The 26,599-nt window shown below is 38.5% G+C and overlaps 1 protein-coding gene across 6 annotated transcripts in view; it reads left to right on the top strand.

Moving 5' to 3' along the window:
* Mgat5 (alpha-1,6-mannosylglycoprotein 6-beta-N-acetylglucosaminyltransferase) overlaps positions 1-26,599 on the top strand; it is a 359,457-nt gene that overhangs the window by 174,608 nt on the left and 158,250 nt on the right. For all 6 annotated transcript variants that reach the window (XM_070024198.1, XM_070024207.1, XM_070024236.1 and 3 more), the window contains exon 4: positions 25,926-26,002. In XM_070024198.1, the coding sequence (XP_069880299.1) occupies positions 25,926-26,002 (77 nt within the window). The remainder of the gene's footprint in view (positions 1-25,925; positions 26,003-26,599) is intronic.

The following is a 26,599-nucleotide window of genomic DNA, read 5'->3' as shown; positions in this document are numbered from 1 at the left end:
TGAGATTTGAACTCAGGGTCCTATGCTTACTCCACTGGCATGCTACCATTTCAGTCATTCCTCTGGCCTGGCTTTTTGATGGTTATTTTAGACATGGAGTCTCATGGATTTTTCTGCCCAGCCCAGCTCCAAACTGTGATCCTCCAGGTTTCAGGCTCTTGAGGTAAGGTTAGAGGCATGAACTACCAGTGCCTGGCTTAAAGACTTAAAAAAAAAAAAAGTTATTCTCAAAGAGATTCTTAAGGAGACTTAAGTGGTCAGTAACTTAAGCTTCTACACAAGATACTACAAGGAGGAGAATAAAAAGAAAACAAGCAGAAATCATGGTATAATAAAGATTAGAAGGGCTGGGAAGGTAGCTCAGTGGTAGAGTGCTTGCCTTGCATGCATGAAGCCCTGGGTTTGAGTCCTCAGCACCACATAAGCAAAAAATAAAAAAAGCCAGAAGTAGTGCTATGGCTCAAGTGGTAAAGTGCTAGCCTTGAGCTGAATTGCTGAGGGACAGCGCCCAGGCCCAGAGTTCAGGCCCCACGACCAGACCCTAATCTAATCTAATCTAATAAAGATTAGAAATGATTGAAATTGAAAAAAGAACAACTTGAGAAAAGACATTAACCCTGAAGTCAGCTTTTTTAAATAATGAAAAATATCAGCTAGAATGATGAGAAGAAAAAAGTAGACACAGATTATAAAAATCATAAATGGACATTACTAAAGTGATACAGGAATTTAAAAGCTTTTAAAGGAATATGATAATTCACTTGTCACAAATCAGACTAACTTTGAAGAAATGAACAAATATTTAGAAAGACACAATCTATATTGGTCCACAGGTGTTTGGGTGGCCCTTTGGAGTCTCTTTCAGCTGGACACGATCAGAAGTATACCAAAGAACTGAATCTAGGCTTCAGTGGGTAACAAAAGGGATGATTCATAATGATGGCAGTGGTTGATTATGTATTTTGGTAGTCATGCTGGGTTGGGATTGAGACCAGTTGAATGTTATTCATTAAGCTTAAGATAATTCCAAAGCCAGGAGCATGGAAACAGTTTGAGCCTTTACCTTCCCTTTGAGGAAGTCAGAAAAGAGATGAAAGAAGGAAGAAAATTATATTTAAAAGATGTCTCTATTTGAGAATATTATTCTTACCCAAGTCTTCCTAACACTTTCCTTCACTTTTCTATCTTGCATAAAAAACACAGGCGCCGAACTCTTACTGGATTTCATATTTTATGTGTCCAATTATTGGCATCACCATGACCTTCTTTAATTCATAAAAACTATTAAATTTTGTGAGCCACTGTTGTTCTGATGTTCTGGGGAATAGGAAAAGAAAACTGATAGATGGTCACTGATGTTGTGAACTGTTTGGTTTATGTACATGTTTGCACAGTCAACATATCCCAATTAAAGGATGGGCAAGTAAAATACCAGCTAGATTTATAGATTTTTCAGTACAAACTAGAAATGTTACAGATATTCACAGGTAGCCTGAATGTGTCTATTTGAGCTAGAATACTTGCAGAGTTTTACAGGTAGGGAGAATTTAAGTTGGCCCTACAGGCTGGGTTGGATTTGTATGTTATTTGCTTAACTTTGATTATGTTGCATAAATGCAAAAAAGTATATTTGGGTTTTTGTACCTCTTTGAGTTTGTTTTATTTGTTTCTATTTTTATCAGTCCTTGGGGCTTGAACTGAGGTTCAGGCTACTATCCTTAAATTTTTTTTGCTCATGGCTAGCACTCTACCACTTTAGCCACAGCTTCACTTCCAGTTATTTGGTGATTAATTAGAGATAAGAGTCTCCCAGATTTTCCTGCTCAGTCTGACTTGAAACTGTGATTCTCAGATCTCACCCTCCTTAGTAGCTAGGAAAACACATGAGCCACTGGCACCTGGTTGCTTTATTTTTTTTAAAACAGGCTGTTTCTATAAAGAACCTTATTTATAGAAAACTACAAACAGTAGAAAAGATAACACTACTCTATTCTTTTTGTCTTTTTGCCTTCCTTACAAAGATATTTTAATTAAATTCACTATTTTCACATGATAGCCCAATACTATATGAAGATATCAAAAATGAAGAATTCTGATTACTTAATATAAATAGTATGAATGACAGAATACTTGTATTCAATTTCTCAAAAAAGTAAGTTCAGGTCCATAAAGATTATAATACTTTTCAAATAGTGAAGCTATATTATTTCCTGAGCAGACCATGACAGGCTATAACTAAGCATCCCTCTAAAGCCAGGCTGAAGAAAAAAGTAGATAACACCCTGTCTTTTGATGGCATGATGGTAGAGCAGACCCAACAGGACAAGTATGTAAAATGACTGCCTAAAAGTTCACACAAACACCCTTTCTTATCTGTACTTAGGTAAATACCTGACTTTTATCTCTTGCCTCTTTGGTTGCTTAGACCTTCTTCATATTGAGGATTTAAAGGCATTCCTTCCATAAATACCCGATTTCATTGCTAGCTTTCTTTAACCCATTACTCAGTGTCCAAAGATCTTAGGCAATGTCCCTGGTTGACATCCCTGAAACACCAAACTGAATGCCTTAAAGCTCCTATTGTAAAGTTTTGTTTTTTCATACAATGTGGATGTCACTAAGGATTCCTCTTTGATTGGTAGGTCTGTTTTGGAGGGTTTTATGTTTTTGTTTTTGAAATCAAATTTGCTTCTGTTTTCTAGTGAGCAAACTAGAAGTAAAGGGAGAATGAATTCCTTATACTGTTGATTGGTTGTAATCATCCCCTTGGGATTTGTCTTATTACCATGCTCTACATGGTGTTGGAAAATGTAGAAATTGGTTACCTAACATATTTTCTTTATTTAGATTATCTTCCCTTTTTAGGGTCTATTTTAAAATTTAGGGTGTGAGGCAAAAAGTCACGTACTGCAAACAGACTGAGGAAAATCAGGGTTGTAGATGGTCCATTAAAGCTGGGTGATTTCTGTCACAGCCCACAGACTGGAACAGGAACAAAATCTCACCCTTTCTGGTAAGTGTTTAAGGGTGAATTATTTCTTAGTATGAATGATTCCTTCTGCACCCATACTGTTAACCCTTTGCTGTGAAGGCTGTTAATGAAACCTTTCTTTGGGCTGAACATGATAAATACACAATGAGCTGGTCCACTCCTATCTGAGATGCCCCAGTGCAGCCAGTGACAGAGGAAAAAGTTGTACTTAACTCTGATGGTAATTTCCATACTTTCCAAAGTGATGGAGTGCTTTGTACCTTGAGCAGACATGACAGATATATTATCAGGGGTCCCTGAGGGTGTTACTATAGGACATCATTAAGGATACATGTGAGCTGGGTAGAAGGCAAAAAATTAGTGGAAATTAGCCAAGGAAAAGGAAGTTCCTTCATCTGTATTCTTTTGTTGTTGTTGTTCATGGGGCTTGAAGTCAGGGCTTAGGCACTTGCCCTGAGCTTTTTTGTCAAGGCTAGTGCTCTACCATTTGAGCCACAGCACTACTTGCAGTTTTCTGGTGATTAATTGGAGATAAGAGCCTCGTGGACTTTCCTGCCAGGCTAGAACCTCGATCTTCAGATCTCAGCCCCCTGAGTAGCTAGGATTATAGGCGTGAGCTACCAGCACCCAGAACTTCATCTGTATTCTTGAAGCATGCAGAAAGCTTATGTTTTTAAATCAATATACCTTAATTCATTTTTAATGTATATTGTTTTATTGTAAAGATACTGTACAAAGGGGTTACAGTTACATGAGTAAGGTAATGAGTACATTTCTTGTCAAGTATTGTTACCCCCTCCTTTGTTTTTCCTCTACTATCCCTTCCCTCCCCACTTCCCCAACTTTTTCCTCCACACCCCCTCCTTGAAGCTGTAAAGTTTGTTTCAACATAGTGTCTTGTACATCTCATTGTTACAATGGGTTAACCTGTATCCTTATTTCAGCATTTTGTTATTTCCCTTCCCCTCCCCAAATTAGAAAAGTGTATATACAAGATGCATAGCACTAGAGTCAAATACAGTGAAAACAGGGGTTGTACCATGGAGGAAGAACATCCAAAAGAAACAACAACAACAAAAATCACACAGTACATTATCAGTACATTAAAAACAACAGCAACAAAGATAAAACTTGTTGTGTCCCTATCTTGGGGTTCATTTCGCTTAGCATCACATACCTTAATTCTTATGTGAGCAAAACTATGTATAATGGGTAACGCATAGATCTTAAGTGTACAGTTACATGAATTTTGATGAATGTATACATTCATAAAAACAGCACCTCAGGCATGATAAAGAACATACTCATCACTCCATATTGTTCCTTCATGCAGTCTCCAACTCCTTTAGCAATCATTGCTTAGCTTTCTATCACCATAGATTAATTTTTCCTGTTTTTTGATCTGCATAAAATTGAAACTGTATACTCTGATTGTTTGAGGAGGTTAGTTTTATCTCAGAATGATGTTTTTGAGATCTACACATTATACCTATTAATAGTTCATTGATGTTAACCAGAGACTAGTATTTGGTTATATGAACATATATGATTGATATAGCATCCATTTTGTTGCAAATGGGCATTTGAGTCTTTTCCAGTGTGGAGCTACTATAAATAATACTGCCAGAAACACATGAGGCTATCACTTTCTAAACAGTATTCTACATTGCCATACAGACGTCCATCATACACTTAACAATTCTGTAATACCTATAGGATAGTCACCTTTAATTGTTAATGTTGCTAATAGTTTAAGTTTTTTTATTAACACATTGTGCAAGAGGTTTTCATTGTGGCATTTCTTTTTTATTTTAATTGTTTTTTTATTGTGAAAATACTGTACAGAGGGGTTACAGTTACATAAGCAAGGTAATGAGTACATTTCTTATCAAGCATTGTTGCCTCCTACTTTGTTTTTCCCCTACCATCCCTTTCCCCCCCACCTCCTCAGCTACTCCCTGCCAGCCCCCCACCCCACCTAAATTGTAAAGTTCGTTTTTTGACATAGCGTCTTGTACATTTCATTGTTGCAATGGGTCAATCTGTATCCCTATTTAAACAATTTGTTTTTTTCCTTCCCCTCCACAAATTATACCAACATCAAATAGAGTGAAAACAGGGTTATACTGTGGGAGAGGAATATACAAAGCAACAAAGAAATCATCGTATAAATATGTTAGAAACAATAGCAAGAAAGAAAAACCATTTGAGTCCTTACCTTGGGTTTCATTTCACCTAACATCAACTTATCTGACCGTTTCTGCTTGTCTCAGACACATACTAGTTATTGCAAATAAGGGAAACCATGGGGCCTGTGTTTCTTTGCACCTGGCTTACTTCACTTAATATAATTTTTTCCAAGTCTTTCCATTTCCTAACAAATGGGGCAATGTCATTCTTTCTGATGGAGGCATAGAATTCCATTGTGTATATACACCACATTTTCTAGATCCATTCATCTACTGAGGGGCATCTGGGTTGGTTCCATATCTTAGCTATGGTAACTAATGCTGCAATAAACATAGTTGTGCTGGTAGCTTTAGTATGGTCTTGTTTGTGATCATTTGGGTAAATGCCCAAAAGTGGGATTGCTGGGTCATAGGGGAGCTCTATGTGGAGTCTTTTGAGGACCATCCATACTCATTGTGGCATTTCTATATAGACATACCATGTACTTCTACCAACCCTCCCCTGTCTCTCATTCATTCCCCTCCCCCTTCTTGTTTCAATATCTCGTTGTTCTGTATTCATGCTTGCATATTAAGTACTTAGACATATTCACCCTCATTTTCCCTCCATTGCCTCCCCCTCCCACTGATACCTGTCCCTCATGTCCCCCAACAGATCTGTTTTAATTTTCCTGTGATTCATTTTTTTCAGTATATATTAATTGTGCAAAGCTATTTACTATAGTAATTAATATGTATATGTATTGTTTCTCTGTGTGTGTGCCCATATATGTGTGTGCGTGTGCGTGCGCGCTGGTATTAGGTCTTGAACTCAGGGTCCAGGTGCTGCTTCTTAGCTTTTTTACTCAACTGGTGCTCCACCAATTGAGTAGAGCACCATTTCTGGCTTTTTTGATGGGTAATTGTACATAAGAGCCTCACAGACTTTCCTGAGACTGGGCTGGCTTTGAACTGAAATCCTTAGAGCTTAGTCTCCTGAATAGCCAGAATTACAGTTATGAGTCACCAGCTCCTGGCAATGTACATTTATTGTAATTTAGTCAGATTAACCTTATCTGTTGCTGGTCCTCCTATACCCCTGTTGTTCAAGGGTTGTCATTGAGTTTCCTTGTGTCAACATGATGAATTTCAATATTTTCTTTTTCTTTTTAATTTTTTATTACTTTTAAATAGTTGTACAATGGGTTCAATTCAACATGTCAGTTTTTGAGTACAGTGCACCTTGTTCATTAACACTCTTGTTAGGGGGCTTGTCTAGAATTAATCTTTTCAAAGAAACAACTTCAGCTTTTGACATTTTTTTCTGTTTGTCTTAGTTGGGATTAAATCAGAGAAGCAGAACCATTGGGGGAAGTGTAAGGATATCAAGAGATTTGTTAAGTGGATCTGGCCTTGTGCAGGTGTGGGTGCTGCTTTATCTCTGGATATTGTCTTGGTCTGCCTGGTGATGGCACTTGATACCTACAGGGCAGCCAGCCAGGAAGGAACAACAGAAGTGAAGTGACAATGAGAACATGTAACTAACACCTGGACTGCATCCCAGGATGGCCGTGTGGTACTCATGCCTATTTGTTTTTGTTGGGGCCGGGGCAGTATTTATTTTGCCCCCAATCTTGGGGAGTGAGTGTTCAGTAGAAGTTGAAGCCCTTTATCCCAAATTGAAAGAGACTTAGAAAGAAACTAGCCTACATCTCTTGGACACCAAAAAATAAATTTAAAAAAAATCTGTAATTAATGAGACTGATCAAGGGACATTCAAGGATTAACAGAAAAACTTTTCCTTTAAAGGGATAAATATGAAATATTTTATCTTTGTGGGCTAAATCACTCTTAATCTCAGTTCTCTTATTTAATTTTGCCATGATAGTACAAAAGTAACCATAGACAATATGCCAATGAGTGACGTGGGTATATTACAGTAAAACTTTAATTACAAATCAGGCAATTGAGCCCATTTAGCCTATTGGTTTGTAGTTGATTATTCTCTAATGTGGAGATTACAGTACACTTTCTTAATTTGTTGTCGATGGTTTATATTTAGTATAATGTCCTACATTATCCAGTTACCCAAGGTCGACATTTGTGTTCCACAAATGTTTAATGGAATATTTCAGAAATAACTAATAAGTTTTAAGTCTTGCATTCTTCTGTATAGTATGATAAAATCTCCTATCATCCCTCCTGGAACATGAACCATGTTTCTATTCAGTGTTTCCATCCTTTATATGCTACCTGATGGTAGTCATCTCAGTTACCAGATTGACTTCTATCCTACCACAATACTACATTCAGGTAGCCCTTATTTTATTTAATAATGGCACCACCAGTACCAGAGACATAATGCTGGTCATCCCAATATGCCAAAGTTAAGTTGTAAAGTATCTCCTTGAAGTGAAAAGGTAAAAGTTCCTTACTTGGGGAGAGAAAACAAAATATGCACTGAGGTTGTTTAGATCTATATATAGTAAGAATGAATCTTCTATAATGTAGATACTCTAAGAACTTTTGTTGTATATTGTTATATACTGTGATATAATACAGTTGTTATAATCATCCTATTTTATTAGTCTTTCTATTTTAAGTTAAATTTATTTTAAGTATATAGGAGCAACGTGTACACACAGGGTGCAGTACTATCTATGCTTTATGGTGTCCACTGAAGGTCTTGAAACATATTCCCTGCAAATAAAAGGGTTTCATATTGATATGCTATACCTTACTAGGGTTTTAAGTTAAACAATCCATTACCTGATAACTAAAGAGTGACTAAAGCTGTAGTCTTTTTATTTTTACTCATGTGTTAACATTTCAGACCCTCTTCATTATTTTTATAAAATTCCAGGTTTCTATCTGGTATCATTCTCAACCCAGAAAGCTTCTATACATCTACCTGTACTGGTGGTGAAATGGCTACTTATGTTAAAAATGACTATTTTGGGGCAGCATTTTTCAGAGATGTAGATACAGAATTCTAAGGGAACAGTAAATTTTCTCTCAGCACTTAAAAATATGCTGGAGTTATTTTGCTTTCTAAGTTCTATCCTCTTCTGATGAGAAGTCAAGTGGCATTTCTTTGTTCCTTTTTATGTAATGTACTTGTTTGTCTCTCATTTCAACATTTTTCTTTTTTCTTTTCTTTTCTTTCTTTCTTTCTTTTTTTCTTTTTTTCTTTTTTATTTTGTTGTTGTGGGGCTTGAACCCTGGGCCTGGGAGCTGTCCCTCAGCTCTTTAGCTCAAGGCTAGCGCCCTACCACTTGAGCCACAGCGCCACTTCCAGTTTGCTGGTGGTTTATTAGAGATAAGGGTCTCATGGACTTTCCTGCCCGGGCTGGCTTTGAATCATGATCCTCAGAGCTCAGCCTCCTGAGTAGCTAAGATTACAGGCGTGACCCACTAGTACCTGGCTAACATTTTTCCTTTATTCTTAGATTTTAGCAGTTTTGAGTATGATATATATGATTGTCCTCATCATTTATTTATTTTTCTGAATTATTGGCTCTGAAGTTAATTCTTTTAAATAAAATTTGGAAAATTGTCCACCAGTGTTTCTTCAGACATTTTTCTTCCCATCTTCTCCCTCTTCTATTTCTTGGCATCCATTTGCATGAAGGTTGCTTATATAGTGTTCTCCTACGAACACTGACCCTCTTTTTTTCTTTTCTCAACCTTTATTGTATGTTTTTCAGATGTTATAATTTTCATTTTTCTTTCATTCCTTTTGGCATCTCCAAAGTATTATTCTGTTATCTGAATTTTCCATTTTAGATAATATATTTTTCATTCTAGAATTACCTGTTTTTTAAATTGGGAAATTCTGTTATTCACTTATACAATTTTTTTTTAAAATTTTATTTTATTTTATTTTATTTGAGAACATACTGTACAGAGGGGCTACAATTACATGGGCAGGACAATGCATACATTTCTTACCAAGCATTGCAGCCTCCTCCTTTGTTTACCCTTCACCTCCCTTCCCAGCCTCCCCCCTCCCCCCACCCAATTATACCCCCCTCCCCCCCCACACGACATTGTAAAGTTAGTTTTGACATGACATTTTGTACTTCTCATTGTTGCAACAGGTCCACCTGAATCCTTAAACGACTTGTTTGTCCCCATCTCCTCCACATGTTATACTGACATCAAATATAGTGAAAGCGGGGGTTACACTGTGGGGGAGGGACATACAAAGCAACAAAGAAATAATCTTATAAATGCGTTAGAAACACATGCCTGAAAGAAACGAAAACATTAAAATACATATTTAAGGTTTCATTTTCCTAACATCACATTATCTGAGCTTTTCCGCTTGACTTATACCTATACTAGATATTGCAAATAAGGGAAACCATGGGACCTATGCTTCTTTGGGCCTGGCTTACTTCACTTAATATAATTTTTTCCAAACCTTTCCATTTCCTAACAAATGGGGAAATGTCATTCTTTCTGATGGAGGCATAGAATTCCATTGTGTATATATACCACATTTTCTTGATCCATTCATCTACTGAGGGGCATCTGGGTTGGTTCCATATCTTAGCTATGGTAAATAATGCTGCAATAAACATAGTTGTGCTGGTAGCTTTAGTGTGGTCTTGTTTGTAGACATTTGGGTAAATGCCCAAAAGTGGGATTGCTGGATCATAGGGGAGATCTATGTGAAGACTTTTGAGGAACCTCCATACTGCTTTCCAAAGTGGTTGAACAAGTTTACATTCCCACCAACAATGAAGTAAGGTTCCGTCCTGTCCACATCCCCTCCAGCATCTGTTGTTGTTAGAGTTCTTGATTTTTGCTGTTCTAACTGGAGTGAGGTGATATCTCAATGTTGTTTTGATTTGCATTTCTTTTATGGCTAGGGATGTTGAACATTTCTTCATGTGTCTATTGGCCATCCTTCTTTCTTCTTCAGAGAAGCTTCTCTTTAAGTCTTTCGCCCACTTATTTATTGGGCAGTTGTTTCTTTGAGGATTTGTTGTTGGGTGGTTTAATTTTTTTGAGTTCCAAGTATATTTTAGATATGAGACCCTTGTCCGTTGTATGGCTAGTAAAGATCTTCTCCCAATCGGTGGGCTTTCTATTGATCTTGCTAGCTATGTCATTTGCCCTGCAGAAGCTCTGCAACCTTACGCAATCCCATTTGTCCAACCTTTCTTTGATTTGTTGTGCTTCCGGGTCTCTATTCAGAAAATTTCGGCCTGAGCCAAGGAGACCTAGGGTTTCTCCTATTCCATCCTGTAATGTTTTCAGAGTGTCTGCTTTGAGTTCAAGGTCTTTGATCCATTTGGAGTTGATTCTGGTGCAGGGTGATATATAAGAATCTAGCTTTAGTTTTCTACATGTAGTTAGCCAATTTTGCCAGCACCATTTACTGAAGAGGCTGTCTTTCTTCCATTCTATTGTTTTAGCTTCCTTATCGAAGATTAGATGGCTATAGGTCTGTAGGTTCATTTCTGGGTTTTCAATTCTATTCCATTGGTCCTGAGGTCTGTTCTTATGCCAATACCAAGCTGTTTTGATTACTATGGCTTTATAGTAGAGTTTGAAATTTGGTATTGATATTCCTCCAGCAGTGTTCTTTCCGTTGAGGAGCGTTTTTGCTATTCGGGGTCTTTTATTGTTCCATATGAATTTTTGGATTGCCTCTTCTATTTCCTTGAAGAATGAGGGTGGAATTTTGATAGGTATCGCGTTGAATTTGTAGATAGCCTTGGGAAGTATTGCCATTTTCACGATGTTAATCTTGCCAATCCAGGAGCATGGGAGGTTTTGCCATTTTTTAAGTTCTGTGTTGATTTCCTTTTTCAAGATTTTAAAGTTTTCATCATAGAGGTCCTTCAGTTCTTTGGTTAAGTTAATTCCTAGGTATTTTATTTTTTGTGGGGCTATTACAAATGGAGTTGCTTTCATAATTTCAGCCACACTTTTCTCATTGTTGGCATATAGAAAAGCCATTGATTTTTGGGGGTTAATTTTATAACCTGCTACTTTGCCAAAGTTTTGAATCAGCTTGAGTAATTTGGGAGTGGAGTCTATGGGATTCTTTAAATACAAGATCATGTCATCTGCAAAGAGGGAGAGTTTTATTTCTTCTTTCCCTATTTGGATCCCCTTTATGTCTGCATCTTGTCTTATTGCTGTAGCTAGGCATTCTAATACTAGATTGAAGAGAAGTGGAGAGAGTGGGCATCCTTGTCTTGTTCCTGAGTTAAGAGGAAATGGCTTTAGTTTTTCACCATTGAGTATAATGCTGGCTGTAGGTTTGTCATATACAGCCTTTACTGTATTGAGGAATGATCCATGGATTCCTAATTTTTCCAGAACCTTCATCATAAAGGGGTGTTGGATCTTGTCAAATGCTTTTTCTGCATCTATTGAGATAACCATGTGGTTCTTATTCTTGCTCCTGTTGATGTGATGAATAATATTAATTGATTTGCGTATATTGAACCAGCTTTGCATCCCTGAAATGAATCCTGTTTGATCATGGTGTATGATTTTTTGGATGAATTGTTGAAGTCGATTGGCCAAAATTTTGTTGAGAAATTTTGCATCAATGTTCATCAAAGAAATGGGTCTATAGTTCTCTTTCTTTGATGAGTCCCTGCCTGGTTTTGGGATGAGGGTTATGATGGCTTCATAGAATGTGTTCGGTTCACTTTTACAATTTTTATTCTCTAATTCTATTTATAATAACTGCTTAAATTTTCTGTTCCCTAATATTTACATTACCTTAATATTTTCCTTGATTACTTTTTGACTTTGGTTTACATTTTGTTCCTGCCCATGTCACCAATTCTTAGTTTTATGTTGGACATTATATAGTATGTTGTAGAGCATCTGGATTCTGTTATTTTCCTCTGAACAGTTTTGTCTTCATTCTAACAGACAAATTACTGACTTAACTTGCTAGGTCCCTCCCTTTTGGAAATATCTTACCTGAATTTCTTAGTACTACCGGACTCGGCCTGTGACATTCAAGACAGTGAGACTGTATTATTCAGTCATTTCCCACCACTCAGGGTGGCCGGTCTCCTCAAAACTAGCTAGTCATCTGAATGTAAATCTTATTCAGCACAGTTCCATTATGTCAAGGAGCAGATTTCTTTTGGTTTCTGCCAGCTTTTTCTCCTTCATCAATGCCTTCTTATAAGTATCATCTATGGGAAGATTATTCTGACACAAGAGTCTCTGTCTTTACCAGTACCTGACATTTCAGCTTCATTTGTGGATATCACAGCCACCATTTACAGGTTAACAAATAGCAAGGTACCCTGGGCCTTCCATGCTGTGGCTGTAAAGTGAGAAGTGACTGAGACTTACTGTAGTTAAAGACATGGTGGAATGGTTCTTGCCTAGTAATGTCACTACCTTATATATCTTCACACTCTGGGAGCTTACTCAAAACCCATTACCAATCTAGTAACAAAAACTTCCCCAAACAAATCCTACTTGAATGAAACCTGTGTTTCACCTTAGAGGAATTTGTATTCACTATGTACTTTCTCAGTTTTCAATACTTTGTATTCCAGGCCTATAGGAATACTGATTTAGAATATGGATATTCTCAAATGTAAAGATGAATATTGAAATTTACATGGTTAGTATATTAGGCATGTTTATTTTTCTACATGAAACACCACTGCCAAGAACTAAGCAAGGTTAAAAGAATTTAAATTATAAGAACTTGGTCTTCGAAAGACATCCCCAACCAAGGACATTATCTAGCAGGCTTGGTATATAAGTTAAGTCAATAGCAATAAAACACACAAGAGCAATAAATAACTCTGTCTTTCACTGAACTTGAACCCAATTGCTTGCAATTTTCTGGCCTCTTTGTGACTTCTTATTACCAATTTTTTTCTACTTAAAAAAAAGCTATAGTAACCAAAATTTATTGTCAAGTAATCTCAGTTCTGAAGTGTTTTGTAATTTATTTTTCCCTGCTAAAAAAGCAAATCGGAAGACCACACCTAAGGAATCAAAACAAAACAAAAATCTCAATTTATGTGAAAATGAGAACAAAAGTATATCTTGCTATCATGTGAAGAGTGTAATCAGAGCTCTCCCTCCTTGGGGACATCAGAGAGGCCAATTAAAACCCCTGCCCTTCCACCAGCAGCTGCAGGACAGCTTGGGACAAGTGACTAAAACAGAGGGCCTTGTATGGTAAGAAGAAAATTATCTATTTGGGGCAATTTTGCACAATCAAAATAGCCCATGGTTATAGCAAACTTTCTATAGTTTCTAATTCCGTATTTCTTCAGTTATGAGACAGAAATATGAACATACACACACCCACACAAAGACTGTATATACTTCTTTTCATTTTTGTTTTTCTTAACACAATCCAAGTCAAACCTTACCGTTGACATTCTGAGAGGAATCCAAAATTCGTGAACTGAAAGGTGCTAGTTGCTCATGCCTATAATTCTAACTATTCTGAGAGGTACGATCATGATTCAAATCCAGATTGGGCAAGAAAGTCCATGAGATTCTTATCTCTAGTTAACCACCAAAAGGCCAAAAGTAGCGCTGAGGCAGAAGTAGTAGAATAGTAGCCTTGAATGGAAATGCTCAAGGACATCACCCAGGTCCTGAGTTCAAGTCCCAGTTCCGTCAAGTTCCCCCCCACATACACACACACAAATCAAATAAATGAAAAATATGTGTGAACTGTTCTTTTCAAGTCTGTCCTAGAAGAGAAATTATACCACTGTTATTTTGAGGGATGAAAAAAGATACACATTTTAAGGCATGTCGCTGTTCTCATAAACCAGCATGCTGCTTTACCTCCTCTAGCGAATTGCCTGGGTGAACAGTAGAAGTTCAGGGAGACTCTGCCCTGCCTGCCTTATTGAAAAAGAAAATCAGTTGTAAAAATCGTCTTACCACATGGATGCAGTTTTCCAGTATAATGTTGAATTTTTAATATAGGCCATCTCTTCTCAGTTATTCTCAAGTCAAAGGTGACAGCTGAGGCTGTCTTAAAACATGGCAGTTTATAGCTTGTTTTTAAAAATATTATGGAGGGAAAGTTTTCGGAAGTATGATATCAGTATAACTCTTTTGTTTTTGAAATACAAAAGTAAACTCCCAATTCAGTGACTGTTCTGCCTATTTATTGTAACCAGACTCATAAATGATACCCATGTAGAATATTTTGTGCTCCTTACTCACTTAGAATTCTGACGAACGTTTTGTTGTAGAAGAGATGATAACAGAAATTAAGTATGTACTTATAGAAAATGCCATTTACATAGTGATGATACATGCAGATGTATGCATAAAAAGAACTGTGATTATTCAAATTATATTACAGTTTTATCTTCCAGTCCCAGAGATATTTGTGTATACACACATGCACACACACAAGTATATACTGTTGTGCTGTTCTGTTCATTTAAAAAGACAAATGCCATAAACCCAAAGCACTTTAATCACTGTACACACCACACTCCACCAAGCATGGTGACATAAAATTAATCAAGGATGGCAAGACAGGCACAAAGGACATAAATTCATAAGGTAATATATCGGACCAGTAAATACAGTGATGGAATGAGAGATAGTATGTGCTGTTTCAATGTCGTCTGTGCATACTCTTTTCCATGGATATTTCTTTCTGCGTCCCACATTCTGATTTGGAGATTGTTATGTGTGCGTGTGTGCACATGTGTATGGGTGTGGGTGCTGGTTCTAGGACATGAGTTCGGGACCTCATACCCTTACTTAGCTTTTTCATTTACATCTGCCATTTCCACCATACCTCCACTTCCAGCTTTTTGGTGGTTAGTGGAATAAGAATCTCTCAGATTTGTCTGTCCTGGCTGGCATCAAACTTCAATCCTCAGATCTCATCTTCCTGAATAGCTAAGATTACAGGCGTGAGCCTCTAGCTTGGAGATTGGTGGGTGAATGAGGCTGTAAGTGAGCAGCAGACATAGTACCTAGGTTGTTACAGGGTTTTGCTGATTCTGTTTTTCAGTGAGGAAGCAGAGTCTCCTTGGTGTTGGATGATGTGGGTCCAGGTTATGCTAAGTTAGTAAGAGGTAGAGAGCAAATCCCTGCTGACATCTGTTAGATAGTAAAACTACATTTTTTTAACATACAGCCACTATTCACACTTGTACCTTTTATGAAATTGGGGTTGAAGGCAGTGAAGGCCTTGTAGAGAACTAGTCTTGCAAGTGAATCTGGGCTTCCGTGCAGTTCCGTGTCCCTTCCAGGCTCTGATAGTTTTCTAATGAGGAGGCATCATGCATAGTGGTATTGAGGGAAGATGATGTTTTAGAAGATGGTTGATCTGTTTAGGAGACTGCAGATTTTTTAATGACTTGAAAATACATTTAGATAGGATTTACCAATTACATATAAAGTAGGTACCAGTGAGAGTTTAGGTTCAAGGAACTATTTTTCAAAAGCCATTATAAGAGGTTGGGCATTCATAATTGTCCTTATAAATTCTCTATCAGAAAAATGGCTCTGGTGTCTTTACCAGTGAAACACAAGTTTTTGACTCCTAGGGAGTTTACACTAGGTACAAACTATTTACCTGTCAAGATCTTATGTAATATCATTTAAAGTTTAATGTGGTCACATTTGATGAATATGGATGAAAGTGATTAAATTTCACCTTTTTTTTTCTCCAGCAAGTGGATTTTCTAGTCAAAGACTTTTGGTTATTTCCCCATAGTCATAGCCATTGTAACTAGTGCATGCATGCAGTGCCCTTTCTGCCTGAGATTATAAATGTGATAAACTGTGTTCTGAGCCTGTGTTCTGAGTCCAATCTATAGTGCACAGCACCTGCACTCTTGCTCTCCCCTACCCTGCGTTACCCCTTCCCATATGAGTAGATTTGCTCTATAGAAAACATTGGAACATAGATAAAATTGTTGCCCACCTCAGGCTTCTCCTCTTCCTCTGTGTTACTCAATTGATTTTAACCTTTACCCTCTAGGTTCTTACCTGTGGTTCACCATTAGAATCACCTAGGGTAAAGGAGCAGGAGGAAAATAAAAAAGAGCAATGGCAGAGCCATTCCTTAGGCCACTTAAAACATCAGAATATCTGGAGGATGAGGTAAATTAAAAAAATTAAAACCTCTTAAATGTTTCTGAAAAATGAACAGGCAGTTGATTATTGGTAAGTTACCCAATGACCTTGGCAAGTTGCCAGGATCTTAGTAACTTGGCTAGTAATTGACCCCAGTGTCTTGTGTCGAAAGGGGGTAATAGTATTTCCTCTAAGATTTGTCAGGAAGATTAATTTAGTTGACCCAAGCGTGTAAGTACACATATAAGTAAATTGCAGTAGGTGTTCGAGGAAGAATCTCAGGTCTGTTTCGGCTGTCACTAATACTGTTCCTATGTACTTACATTTCTCCTGCCTGCTCCTGCTCCCATTTTAGAGGTCAACTCAATTCCCATTTATTATCTGGTGATTATTTAAGGTATCAACTAAGATACCCTGTCAGAGAGATCCAGAAATGAGACCGAGGGGTTTCTTTCTTGTGTTATGTGGGCTCCAGTAGAGAACAATCCAACCCAAAACTGGCTCAACTCCACATGGCCATTCAGGATTAACAATCTCTCTCTCTTTCTCTCTTTTTTCCCCCTCTGGGTCATAGTGTGTCCACTTCCAGTCCATAGGAAGTGCCAAAATCAGAAGGAAGAGATGATTTTTTATGAAATTATAGATGACTGGGAATTTGTTCTCATATTCTCTTGTCCTGCATCTAGTGTGAAAGTGACCCTGGCTGCGTATACAGGTGTTCAACTAAAGTCTTAGCTCCTGTGGAATAGAGGGAGATTACATCAGGGAAATAACCAATGGCTTGCCAGATCCCCGAAGCCCCTCATGCCTTCAAGCACTTACTGTGCTTCTCTTCTAGTTATTCAATCTTCTCATTGTGGAAGGTCCTTTACTGCAATTGCATCATCCTGTCAAAATACCTTTTCTGGTGAGTTAATTGTGGGTTTCAAGACCTATTGGAGACCTAAACCAAGGCAGAGATTGTTTTACTTTGCTCTGTTTACTTCCCAGGAAGTCACCAAAACCATTGCAGATGCCAACTTAGGGGCTCTATTTGTTGAATGAATCAGTAGCAGAGTATATAGAGGAGGGGGTCGTAACAGCTATATGAAGATATAAAGATAGAATTCACATACCATACAATTTACACATCTGAAGTCTGATTCACAGAGTGGTATAACTGTTACCACAGTCAATTTTAGAATATTTTCATCATTTCAAAATAAACTATCCTTTAGCTATTGCTTACCTCCTGCCTCCCCTCCCTCAACTCTTGAGTAAACATTAATCTATTTTCTGTTTCTATTTACTTTTCTATTCTAGGTGTTTCGTGTAACTAAGACTATACAAATATGTAGACTTTTCAACTGCTTCCACCTAGCATAATGTTTGAGATTCATCCATGTGGTAGTGTTATTAACCCCATCCATGTGGTAGTGTTATTAACCCTAAACTCCCTTTTATGACTAACCAGTTTCTCTTTTATAAATGTGCTGCATTTGATTTATTCATAGGTTGACAGGAATTTGGGCTGCTTCTTCTAATTGGGGGCTGTTCTGAATACAGCTACTTTTGTACATTTGTATGCAAGTTTCTCTATAGATATATTTTCATCTATACTGTAAACAAAGGAATGGAATTGCTGGGTCAAATAAACCTGTTTATTTTGTTGAGGGAATTGCTAGTATATTTTCCAAAGCAGCTATATCTGCCTTTGTGCTTGAGGGTTTTGGTTTTTTTTTTGGGGGGGGGGGTCCGGTCATGGGGCCTGAACTCTGGGCCTGGGCTCTGTCCCTCAGCTCTTCAGCTCAAGGCTAGCGCTCTACCTCTTGAGCCACAGCGCCACTTCTGGCTTTTTTTTTTTTTTTTTTTTTTTTGCTTATGTGGTGCTGAGGAATCGAACTCAGGGCCTCAGGCATGCAAGGCAAGTGCTCTACCAGTGAGCCACCTTCCCACCCCCAATGTGCTTGAGTTTTTATTCTTCCATATTTTTTTTCTTCCATATCCTTGTCAACACTTGCTAGTATCAGAATTTTATTTTAGCTATGTTAGTTGCTTTGAATTCTTTTCTCCTGTGTTTTTGATTAGTATTTCCCCAATAACTAGTAATGATAAGCTCTTTTTCCTTGTCAGTGGCAGTGACAATGCTAATTGCTTTCTCTCTCTGTATTGTGTCTAGGTTTAATAATGAGCCTCTTTTCTGGCTGATGCTTTTAGAAGTAGTTAGTGGCTTAGAATATATCAGAATGGAGGGCTGGTGTCTATCTATATGTAGGATGTGTATTTTGACATTCTTACACACACCTTATCTCTTTCTCAGTCCCAGCTCCTCTTTCTTACTAGTGATTTACCAAAAAAAAGCAAAAACCTTATTAATGGTTAGACACTTACATAAGCAAGTAGTATTGTGAAAAATAATAATAGTAATATCTAATCACCTTAAGGTTATTAAATTATGATCAGAAATTTTAGGACATTGCTTATTCTTGGCAGTATTTTCACATGATTTTCTTGCCAACTCTAGTATTTATACATAGGTAACTACAGGAGCTCCAGGTTTCATGAGGCCTTGAAGGTAGTCTTTCAGGGAGGAATGAAAATTTGTCATTTTATTCTTCCACATTCTCTCTTCAGATTTTCCATGCCAAACACCAGTGTGGTGAGAATGCTGGTGGTATGGTGTGTCTCTTAAGCCTAGAGACAGTTTGGCAGAAATAACCTTGACCTGGAAAGCCAAGGCCTGGGTTGAACACTCCATACTCTGCACATAGAGGGTGCTTACTGACTTTTGCTCCATTAGTGAATAGAGAAGACACTTCCTCTAAGCTGCAGCTTGATGAACCATTCAAAGCAGAGGGTGGACAACTTAAGCTTTTGGGAGTCTTTCTCATTACTCTTTGATGCAATGATCATTATATTTTCAGCTTTAGAGGAGAAATAAATAGGAAAATAGAGAAAAAAAACAAAAGAAAGAAAAAGAAATGAATAAAATATAAAACAAGTCTTTTCAAAGTACTGATCTGAAATACTCCAAAATCTGAAACTTTTTTTTTTTTTTTTTAGAATTAACATGCTCAAAAATTTCAAATTCCGGGACATTTTAAGTTGAGGTATTCTAATTGGGAATAATCCTGACCTAGGAAAGGGCAAAATCCGAAGCTCTTTCAAATCTGAAATATTTGTGGTACCAACATTCCAGATAAAGAACACTCAACCTGTTTATTCCTCTGGAGGTCCTTGACTCTTTTCCATTAGCCATATTTTGACTTCCCGTTCCTGAGGTAAACCGGAAGCTTCTTATTGCTGTGGGGCTATACACTTGGAATATGGATACATGACTCACAGAAACTCAATCACTTTTCACATAGTGCAAATGGAAAGCAGCCCTAAATGAATATTTGCCAAGCTGAGAATGACTGGTGAGCTCATTTTTAATGGGAGACTGCATTTCATCATGCCTGGTTTCCCTTTGATATACTGCTGTTCCTGCAGCCAAGCCCTCAAACTGAGGTGCTGGCAAGATCCAGGTCTGTGGACCAAGAGTAGAGATTACTGGCTCTTGGCTGTCCCTGAGCAGCAGGCTCAACTGGGTGCACTAAGCAGCCATCTGATAAATGTGGTCCAGTGTTCATATCAGGTGTGCTAGGAGAAAAGCTACCTTGTCCTACACACAAAATGGTCACTGGAAACCTTTATCTTTATCTTTTGAGAGGAAGATGTGTGAGTGGCACTGGGCTGAAGGGAGTCCTCACTCAAGGAGATGGTTATCCTAGTTGTTGGCAAAGAGACTGGAGAAGGTGATTTTCAAGTTTCCTGAAGCTTCCAGGGACAAACAGAAGGCTATGGGTTTTTTTAAGTTTCTAAGAGGTTGTTTTGGTTTGCTTTCCCCCCACTAAACTGCTTCTATTTCCTCTTTGTATTAAACTAGTAATGTTGAGGGAAGCAGATTTCTTTAAGCTAGCAGATGTGTGTTCCAGATAAAAACGTCTGAGTGATGGCGTTCTATAAGTTCCTTTTATTTATTTTGTTGTAATGGTGTTGTACAGAGGGGTGATAGTTACATAAGTAAGGTAATGAGTACATTTTTTTGTCAAACATTGTTTTTTCTCCCTATCCTTCCCACACCCCCAACAACTCATTCCCCAAGTTGTAAAGTTCATTTCCAACAGTGTTTTGTGCATATCACTGTTGCATTGGGTCACCCTTTTCCTTGTTTCACCATTTTGTTATTCCCCTTCCCTTCCCATAATCAGATAAATGTATACACAAGACACAGGGTACCAGACTAAAAAACAGTGACTACCAGTGATAAACCAAAGGAAAAAAGAAAACAAAAGAAAGAATGAACGAACTTGATACAGTACATTAACAACAATGTCAACAACAACAAAACACTTCATGTCTCCATATCATGGAGTTCATTTCAATTAGCATCATTTTATATGATCATATGAGCTATTGTGGTCCTCTGCTAGGACTATCCTAGACGTATACTAATTATTACAAATGAAGGAAACCATGGAGCCCATGTTTCTTCGAGTCTAGCTTACTTCACTTAATATGATTTTTTTTCCCAAGTAAACAGAAGTGCCATTTCAAACACTTGTCATTAGTGCCATGGTTGATGGACAGGTCATGAGTCTAGATGGTGTGTTGTCTTCTTGGTAGACTAGCTCTCACTCTGAATAGCTAACTGCCTTTGCGTGGGGCTTCCTTACCCATGCCCATCTCCCTGTCCCCATAATCACCATCCCTCAAGATCAGGTAGTCACATGCTTATGTGTGTATACCTGTAAGTGTTGGTAGAATCAGGAGTGAGGCTGATGTCTGATTTAAAGTCCATTTCTTTCCTTTGTTGCCCCCTTTAAAAACAAATTGCTATCTTTAGTAGTAGAAAGGGGTTTGTTTTGTTTGTGAGACTCTTTTACAGCCTATTTTCAGATCTGTTTTGTTCAGATGAAGTGAGGAGTGGTTATCATTAATGTTAAAAGAGTGTCTGGTAGGTGAGTTTTTATGATGCTGTGTCAGTGATGGTCAAGGAAGCTTTAAATGAAAATGTGTGTGTGTGTGCACTTGCATCGAACTGGTCAATTTCAAGTTGGATTTCGTGATACCAAATGAAGCTTGCATTTGATTTTGTAAAAGCACCAGACAGTTAATATATGATTCATGAAGATCACAGCTCATAGAGACATAAAAACCTCTTTTTTTAATGCCAGTGAGATACAAATATCAGTAACTCCCTTGGAGAGTAAGTTTGTCTTCTCTCTCAGCATCAGAAAGGGCTCTTCTCACTGCTGCCCTTTGTGTTGTTAACCCTTCATCCAGGGTGGTTTCTCTTGGCGGTGTGTAGTATGTGTTTCAGAACTCAAAGTTCTTCGACAGTGATTTTGAGTGGCCCATTCCTTTTCCCTTTTGTCTGTGAGAGTTTCTTTACTCCTTTGGAGCTTGGGCTCTTCCCTGCTGTGTTACCTTTGTTTGTTCACTTACTCATTCAGTCCCTAGTATGCTGAGCTTCTACACATGTACGTGTGGAAGTATGGGATACAGCCCAGACTTAACCTCCTGCTATCTAGGAGATCCCTTCACCCAGCTAGCTAGTAGGGAGTCCACGCCTTGTCTGAGGGGGACATATATAGCGTTGACATTTCAGTTTATAGCAGGTTCCCAGCTAGTGGGCTGAGTTTGGAAGTTGGTGCTGAGGATTTAAAGGGTTCTCTTTTCCTCATTATGGGATGAAGTCTCTCTCTTCCCAATTGTAAAATGTAATGATTTATGTGACAGCAGTTGAGAAAGGCAGAGTGCTCTATATTGGTCTGCTTCACGTCTCATCCTGACCTGGATCACCTTGTTCTGTTCTCTCTCCTTTTTGAGGCACCCTGACCATCCACTCCTGATCTGGCTCCCACTTCCCACTCTCCCTCAGCTTCTGAGGGAAGTCTAAGAGAACAAGACAGATCTGATTCTCTGTCTCTTCTGCTGCTTAGTGTGTCTTTAAAATGCAGTTGTTTCCCTTTGAGTCTCCCTCGCTGTTGGTGTGGATTTCAAGGGAAATTCAAAACCTGACCGGACACAACATTCTGCCTGTTGGTGACAGTTTTGCTGCTGTTGTCCCTTTCGTGTGTCTGCTCTTCCCAAAACATAAGCATTTGTGGTATAGAGATAATGCTCGTTGCCTTAGATTAAGCCCAGCATCCAAGCATCACCTACGCTGTGTGGGGACCGGTGACTAAGTATCAGGTTTTCATACTTTTGCATTGCTACCTATTTAATAGTGAACTTTTGTGTATGAGGCTGGTGTGAGGGTAAGGGATGAAACAGAATCATATAGTCACATGAGCTGAACTTCAACACATACATTAACATTTTTGTTTTCCCTTCTCCTTGGTCTTAAAAGATAAATGGCAGAGGAGATAGGTGAGGCAGAGAAGATTCTAATAAGGATACCCTATCTTCTAATCCAAGGACTCCTATATAGTAAACTCAGGCATTCCTATAAAAGCAAAAACACAGGCCTGAAAACCTGTTCTGTTGGATTTTTTTGATGGTTGTTTTTTTTTTTTTTAAACTCAGGTCACAGGTAATAGTCTTCCATGGACATTTATGTAATAAAAACATTTGCTGATGCTTTTGTCATTAAGATGGAAACGAATGGAGAAACTATCCTCTGAGGATGAGCTAAGTAGTGATGGAAAGTCTCACTTAAGTTGTTCCTGGTTGGATTTGGAGAAGCAGTTTCGATCCATGCTGGAAGACAGGAGGTGCTGTTTCTCCAGTCCCTGTTGGCTTCTATCCCACAACCTAGAACACCATTAAACCAAAGCATTAGGAAGCCCATTGACTGTTCAGACCTCTTACTGGGTAACTAGATAATAGAGAGGAAGTTCATCTCTAAGATAATACAATTGTAGAGGAAACTCTGGTTGGATGGGCTCACAAACTGCCAAGGAGGAAGAATAAAACTCTGGCCTATCCAGAGCTTCCATGTAATCTCGATCTCCTCCAGAAGTCAGATTTGGGGCTGGCAGAAACATCCCTGTGTCCATTCTAATAGCACCCAGTGAGTATCTGCTAAAGCAGGAAGAAGGCATTGCCATCTTGTAGGTTCCTCTTGCCATGAGAGAGAAGATGGACAAATATAAAGAAAAGGGAATGAATGAGTGAGAAGTCCACTAGGGAAGTTCAGAAGAGGGCAACACCAAATCCTAAACTAAATCCTGATCTTCTCAGCATGGGAAGGAGGAATTAGAACTAATATCTCCAGGAAAGTGAGGGTTGGTTGAGTCTTACTAAAGGAAGGGTAGAGAAAGTATTGAGGACAAAAGAGGCTGAGAAGGGACTCTCAGGCACAGGAATGTCTGCAAAAATCCTGAAAGAAAATTGGGTCAGCAGATCTTTTCAGAAAGAAGGATCGTACTTTGGGAATCTCCCAACATAGCAAAAGCAGAGCTCTGTCTCTATTTCCCTAAATAAAGTTTTATTAGAAAGAAGCCTCACCCATTCACGTATTTCTTTTATTTGCTACTCTAACAGGCTTGAGTGGTTGTGACAAAACATGCTATCTGGCCCCCCACCGGCAGTTTCCTCACTTTTAGCATGTCATATTTTCATTTCTTGTAACAGGGTGAAAAGCACCCACATCATCAGCAACAGGGCTTTGTTTTCTGCCCTGGACTGGTTAAGGTTAATACCTACTCTCCTGTACCTCTAACTCTGTAGCCTCTGGCTTCTCAGTTTCTGATCCTGAGCATTCCAGAGTGGAATGTTGTAGTAGGAAAGGATTATTTTCCCCCAAAAGAGGGCATGTCCCCTTAAGATGTCTAATTATCCCAACCCTTACTGGTACGAGAGTTTGCTTAATTTCTTTGGACCTCTGCAGCTGCCTATATACTTAGAAAGTATTACCCAGCAAAATTAGAATTCAAAACAGTTAGAGGAGTCATCATGATGGTAAAGTCCTCTGTAGTTTCTGGTGATTAGTGGCTTCTGGATCCTGATGAATGAGAGGAGAGGAACAGCAGAAGAGCCGGCCCTTCAAGCCTTTTATTTCAGAAATACAGAGAACGCATTTCCAGAAAAGCAGCTGTGCCAGCATAGTCTTTACAAATATTAACTTAATAAGAGCTAGACAAAATAAAGCTACAGTCACTGTCAATTTACAGATTGTAAAACAGAGGCTCTGATAAGCTAATGACTTTACTGACTGACAATGCCTTCCATCTCTGAGGAGGAAGGTGTTGATTTTTATGCTTTTGCTGTCCGAAGCAAGTAGTGATGCTAAGTCAGGAAGACAACACTTTCAGATCATTGAAAGGACTGGCTTTCAAGTATTAGGTACAACTAAAAATCTTCCTTAATGTTAACTTTGTTTTAACCCCAACAGCAACTGAGGTATTAGATATCCTTATCAAATGATACTGCCATTTAAGATCTTTGTGCTTAGTATTTGATGGCAATAAATAATTTATTCCCAAGTTTTTCTGGAAAATAAAGAAGTTGTTTTGGGTTGTCTTCAATCTCAACACAATCCTTCCTACAGAAAATTCCCATTATAACCACTGTGACTTTAGGCAAAGACCATAGTTCTTACTGTGGTATTTAAAGACTCTGTCTGCTCCTGTCTGACTTGTCAGTGTTTCCCAAAGTTGGTCCCTGAATTTGGAACTACTCAGTTCCTTGAGTGCCATCTCTAGATTGTCCATCTGTCTGTCTCAGTCCTATTTTGTATTCTTATCTCATTTAAAGGGTCACTGGATCCTAGAACCCTTCCTTAGCCAATAGAGATTGAGTTGATATCATTTCCTTGCCTACATAATACTGTCTGTCACACTGTTCTGTTGTTCATGTGCCAGTGCCCACCTTTAGATTGTAAACCTCTTGAAATCATTCTTTTAGTTTTGACTCTGTAGTTTTCAAGTATAGGAATCTAGTTACTATAAAGGGGATTTATTAATGTGTTTGTGCTGGTCCTGGAGGGCTTTGAACTCAGGACCTCATACTCCTGCTTAGTTTTTTTTTTTTTTTACTCAAGGCTGGCACTCTACCTCTTGAGCCACACCTCCACTTACAGCTTTTTGCTGTCTAATCAGAGATAAGAATCTCACCATATTTTCTTACCAGACTAACTTCAACGTATGATCTTCAGATTTCAGCCTCTTTAGTAGCTAGGATTGCAGGCTTAATCTATCAGCTCCTGGCTTAAAAGGATTTATCGCAGGGAAATTAAATCACTAAGGAGACTGAAATCTGAGAACTGGTTCTGAAAGAAGCCAGACCTCATCAAATTGACATGGGAATTCTTCAGGATAATAATATGTCACTGATGGCTTGTTGCTCCTCTAAACTCTTTCTGCTGACTTTTTGAGACTGTGCCTTTATGTTCACAAAGTCTTCATTCAATCTCCATTTGCCTGACTGCTTAGAATGAGCCTATAAATACAATGTCTTCATTTCCACCTCCCTGCTTCTGTGATGCCTCAGTTTACCTTCACATTTCCAAGAAAGCCATCTAACAAGTCCATCTCATCCTTGTGACCAAACAACAAGCAGGGTAGGTGTCTGGCTCTCCTGTAGGTGGGCTGTCCTTGGGTAAGGATCTCCCTTAGAATGCTCAGACATGTTTGGTTCTGTCATGATTTCATGGGCCAGAATATGTCTGCAGTGCTGGTCTTGGCTTCTGTGTTATGGACTTTGTTTTCCATTCCTTACAGATATCATTAATGGAGCTCAAGAGAAATGTGTATTGCCTCCTATGGATGGCTACCCACACTGCGAGGGGAAGATCAAGGTAAGACATAGGCAATGGCTGTTCATCTCCATCCTCCTCGATCTGATTCAAGTGGGTGAGTGGGCCTGTGAAGTAAGTCATTTCAAGGGCACCAGCTTTGGGCTGTGACCATGACGACTCTACTCTGCTTAGGCTAACTACATAGGTGGTCAGCAATAGTTCTTACTGTCAGACAGGAAGAGCCAGGGCCACTTTCGATGAGGGCCTTGTCTCTGAAGCTCCTTTCCTCTCTTTCCCAGCTTCCTGTGGGTGATCCTTCAAGGCACAGTGACAAAGGGCAGCTGTTATTTAATGACTGTCTCCCTGTTCCCACAGTCACTAGGGGCCCTGCTCATTTCATCAGGATAGTGGTTTAAAGGTCACATTTGCATGTTTAGTTCAGTGCCCAGAGATATATGGTCAATCTTCCATTCTTTTGGTTGTTTACTTTTATTTTTGTCTTTTTTTTTTTAAACGCTGAGTATCAAATGCTGCGACTTCATGAATGCTGGACAAGTGCTCTCTCATTGATCTGCGTTTCTAGCCCTTGACTCTTTTCTTTTTTTTTTTTTTTCTTTTTTCCCCCCTGTGTTTGAGGGGTAGTGGTAGACAGTACTG

This window comes from Dipodomys merriami, unplaced genomic scaffold, assembly GCF_024711535.1.
Source record: "Dipodomys merriami isolate MVZ:Mamm:240054 unplaced genomic scaffold, mDipMer1.0.p SCAF_1, whole genome shotgun sequence".
In the NCBI taxonomy this organism is placed as follows: Eukaryota; Metazoa; Chordata; class Mammalia; order Rodentia; family Heteromyidae; genus Dipodomys; species Dipodomys merriami.
The sequence above is the reverse complement of the archived record's forward strand: the minus strand, read 5'-3'. Positions and strand labels throughout refer to the sequence as shown.